Source organism: Contarinia nasturtii, unplaced genomic scaffold (genome assembly GCF_009176525.2).
Source record: "Contarinia nasturtii isolate CC-2019 unplaced genomic scaffold, AAFC_CNas_1.1 Cnas_scaffold_4836, whole genome shotgun sequence".
Lineage (NCBI taxonomy): Eukaryota > Metazoa > Arthropoda > Insecta > Diptera > Cecidomyiidae > Contarinia > Contarinia nasturtii.
This window is the reverse complement of record NW_022202117.1, coordinates 944-5741: the sequence shown is the minus strand read 5'-3', so window position 1 is coordinate 5741 and position 4798 is coordinate 944. Positions and strand designations below refer to the sequence as shown.

Here is a 4798-nt window from a genome sequence, read left to right as displayed (position 1 = left end):
GCAGCGCTTAAATTGGTCGTTCGATTTCCAACAAATGACACATCTTCTTTCCGTTTTGTTTTTGTCTCCATCAGAAACAGTGAAAGAGTCAGGAATTGATTCTTTGATTTGACTGGTTTCAATCGTACATTCATTTGAAGTGGATGACCCAAATAGACCATACCATGGATCAACCGAATCTTCAATAGTAAAAATATATAGTACACACGTTTTTTTTGTTATCTTAGAGAAAGAAAAATCAATTGACTACTTACAACTTCAATTGTAGCTACTTAGCTAGCTATCACATCTGGACTGAGTCTTACATCCTTCTCCAATCCTCACCACTATCACTATCATATAGGTGGTCGATGGGTACACCTTTTTAACTAAACAGTAAACTCAAAAGAAAAAGAACGGTTAAAAGCGAAATTATAGTAACGTATTGTACTTACATAAAAAAAATCATGACATTTTAGCCATTCATTCAACTCGTTCCGGTGTCCTCTGCAATCAAAACAAAGAATCAGTCCTATTTCATTTAGAAAAAAACATAAAATTAATATTTTGAGTGAATGAAAGAAAATTATTACAGATATTTTTGTTTCGTTTTTTGTTTTTTTTTTTTCAATATAGCAACGATATTAAATGCAATAGTCGTTTTTTTGTTTCAATAGTCTATTTTTTATTAGTTAAATATATATCAATTTTTGTCAGACTGTGTTTATCCCTGTGTTTCAATGTAATTTTAGTTCAATTTTTATTTTGTTTAAAATTAGAATTTATGTCTATTGCATATAAATTGTTATTTGTTTTTTTTTTTCTCATCGCAATAATTGCGTTTATTCTAAGGCAATATGTGTTTTAACAGAAAGTTTTGCGGCCAATGTTCTATTTTTCAGCTTTTTCATCTATTTTTTATCGCATTAATTGCGTTAGAAAATGCAACTATATTGTATTTAATTTTTGCAACAAAAAATTGGTTTTATGAAATGTTTTTAAGCACAAATTTGTCCGAATGACTTTTTTGTTGGCAATATGACACAATAAAAATGTGCGATTAATAAAATAAGGTAGAAAGACCGGAAAGACAATATGTTTTATATCTTAGTAAATACGTAGAAATTTTTTGTGTTATTTTGCATCAATTGCGAGCAAATTGGAATAGAATTTCTTCCAATTTTGGCAACAGAGCTTTAGTTTCTCGCAGCAAAACACAAATATTTTTGAGAATAAAGTGACCGTTCCTGCGTTGAATTTTTTGTTCAAAAACCACTAATTCAGCGTTATTCAGGTCACTTTCTGATGTGATTGGGGTACATGCCGGCCATAATACACGCTTGAACAACCAATTGCTGGAATTTTCATTTATTTGACGCATTGTTTGCGAAATCAAGCCGGATTTGAATAATTGATTGAAGATCAAACGTCGAATGCCCTCAGCCTTCAACATATTACCTTGTGAGATGAGATTCTCGCAACAAAATTGACGTTGATGCTCTCGCAAAAGTTTTGACCAATTTTCAATGATATTCAAAAACATTTTATGATCGCTCCGTTCATCTCCAGTGAATCGATTTTTTGTTTCATTGATTTTTTCTATCGCTTCACGTGCATTATCAAGTGGGAGAAGGAATAAATCTCTCACCGATAATGCACTGGCAATGATCACAATTGGATCCAAGCATCGCAAAACAATTGCGTATAAAACCATTTTGGCTATTTGGCAATCTATTGGCATACGGGCCAAATGTATACCCAAATCCGTGATACTTTCGCTGGCATCTAGCGCATTGATTTCTTTTAACAATTCGACGCTTTGACGTACATTTTCTGGTGGCGGTGGTTCAAGTGCTTTCGATAGGAATGTGCCAATTGATGTATCGGCAGCGGCTAATATTTTCGCATGGAGGCAAAGTTGCGTTAGAGGAACTCGTACTATTTCAGGCAGCTTATATTTTTGCATCATCTCGTATTGTTCCAATGAATATAAACGATAACAATACCCATTTCGAATGCGCCCAGCTCTTCCCGAGCGCTGCTTGGCGCATGCTTGTGAAATTGGCTTTAATTCCAAACGGGAAGATCTAGTCTCAGAGTCATGATTTAATAGCTTCGCCTTGCCAGTGTCGATAACGTGAATGACATCATCAATTGTGAGCGCTGATTCAGCGATGTTGGTGGATAGAATTATCTTGCGAATGCCATTTTCCATTTTATCAAAAATACGCTCTTGCTCATCGTTCTTATCATCATTTACTTGGCTATGTAACACAAAAAGCTTATACGCCAAATCTTGTAATCCATGTTCACTCTCTATCTTTTCTTTTTGTTCACAAATATCGTCATATCCAGGCACAAAGACGAGGATAGCACCATCTTTTGGAGTGTTCTCATGGATATGATTAATGACATGGAAAACTAAATCGTGATCAATAACATTTCGAGTGCCTTGTGTCTCTCGGTACGCCTTCGCGATTTCTGTGTAATTTTTCCATGTTGTAGTTGTGGCCACACGTTGATAACACGCAAAAAGCTCGCAGCACACTTCTTGGCCATGTTGTTTTGCATAGTCAAATGCACTTTTCCCATATGGATCACTGAATATTGGGCTTTCACCAAAGGCTAGTAACTTTGTCAGCACACCCAGTAAACCATTTTCCGCTGCAATTCCCAATGCGGTACGTTGTTTTGTACGGTGAACGTAATTAACCGGCATATATTCATTCTCAATCAGAGAAAAAATCTCTTCAATAGATTCATCATCTTGCCGAATAAGAAAAGAATCAAGTTGACGGTCGCACATATTGCGGTATATATTCAGCATGTCCGCTATGGAATGAAAATAAATCAAAAAATAAATGAACTTTGAGTGATATGTCATTGTCATTCATTGTCAGAAATATTTACCGTCTTCTACACGCAAAATCTGCGATACTGGATTCTTTTCCATATAATTGATCATTTCGCTTGTTTTATATCCAGTTTTGAATAGAACTTCGTTTAGATGAATGATTTGCACGTCAAAGATACGTCCTGGCACATCGATAATCGCACAACCATTAAAATATTCACTAAATTTTTCGCTGTTCAGTGTGGCCGACATTAAAACGACTTTCAAATTTGGATTTGCTTGCATTGCTTCCCGAATTACAATCAACAAGAAATCTGTTACCATTTCCCGTTCATGTACCTCGTCCAAAATCAAATGTGTAGTATTTTTAAACACACCCGTTTCTTCGCATCCGGCCAAAATACCCAATAAAAATCCGCTAAAATCAAAAGCGAATGTATTAATTTGACTATAATTCTCTCTCTTTCTCTATCTCTATTTCATACAATACCTTGTAGTGAAAATTAGATTCGTGTTAAAACCTATGCGGCTGTCCAAACGAATTTGATAACCCACAGAACGGCCGATGATATCGCCACGCTCTTTAGCGATCCGTGTTGCTATTGACGTAGCAGCCAAACGTCGTGGCTCTGTGCAAATAATTTTACATTTTTCACGACGTTGCTCACAATCTTCCAAAATATATTGTGGAATTTGTGTTGTTTTGCCTGACCCTAAACAAAAAATATATGCACGTTTGAAAAAATATTAAACTAATTTTTTTCCCTACTTACCCGTTTCGCTCGATATCACCACGACCTGATTTTGATGTATCAAATTAATTATTTCACGTCGTCGCTGAAATATTGGTAGATTGGATCGCATTTCACGGTATTTTTCATCGCCTTTGGTTGTAGGTGGAACAAAGATGTTTTTATTGAGCAAAGCATTCGCATAAACTGCGCCATTATCTGTATTATCCGCACGAGCCGAGATTTCCGAGTAGAGTTGGTCTACTAATTGGGGCACATTTGTTTCGTTCTGCGACTTTACTCTTGTGATAATGAGCTCTGGCTGTGGTGCATCAGGGCCATAAATCGTAGTTACCAAATTTAAAGTTTGCGCAAAATTTGCGAGACGCTTTAAATATAAAATGCTATATGTGTTGAATGTTACTTCATTTTCAATTGTTTCGATTTTCATTTTATCCTCTGGCTTTATCAATTTCGTTCCGCCTCTGTCCCATTTATGCTTATTTCGTTTGTGTTTATAAATGTTTCCCGTAACATCTAGCTTGCAAATGTCACATTTAACCATTTCGATAAAGACTGAAATAATAAATAATGAACACTCGGAACACTCATCCAGCAAATACAAATATTGTGATTAAACTTACTTTGTCTTGAAAATGTATTGATGGTCGAATTTTCTTCTAAATAGTACTACGTTTTCAACAAAATTAATGACACTTAATGAAATCGCAGAATGCGCTCTAATGTTTGTGGTTATGTTGTTTTTTTCTCTCGTTGACTGTAACTCTATTGTATATTTTCTTCTGAAAGTTAGTTCGATGTGCGTCTATACTAAAGAATGAGATAGAATGTGATGTGAAACATAGCCGCTACATACAACAAACAATTTTGACATTTCACTGTACTCACTTGTACGCTATGGACGTTGGAGATCTTGGAGATTCTCCAATACGTACATAATACGTTTCACACAATTCATATAATTTTTTTATGTTTTAATTCTAAATTGAGTTTTATTTGTCATTTTAAATTATTTATGTCTTTTAAAATAATACAAAAAATGGGGTAAATTGTTTTCAAACATTTTTTTTAACAAACGCAATTCATTTTGCGACTATTTCGTGAACTTCGTGTAGAGTTGAGACTTTTGTATGATGGTTTTTTCTCTTTGTCAAAAACATAAAATCTCTCCACAGATAAACTGACAGATTCAACGAAGAGTTTCATCGAGTGA

At 34.8% G+C, this 4798-nt stretch overlaps 1 protein-coding gene across 1 annotated transcript; it reads right to left on the bottom strand.

Moving 5' to 3' along the window:
- Nucleotides 1-1123: 1123 nt before the first annotated feature.
- Nucleotides 1124-4129, bottom strand: LOC116351188 (DExH-box ATP-dependent RNA helicase DExH1-like). Its single transcript, XM_031783268.1, has 4 exons — nt 3607-4129; nt 3324-3546; nt 2890-3251; nt 1124-2811 (listed from the first exon to the last, which is right to left on the bottom strand). Exons 1-4 carry the CDS (start codon nt 4127-4129, stop codon nt 1124-1126), a joined length of 2796 nt encoding a protein of 931 aa, XP_031639128.1.
- Between the last annotated feature and the right edge of the window lie 669 nt (nt 4130-4798).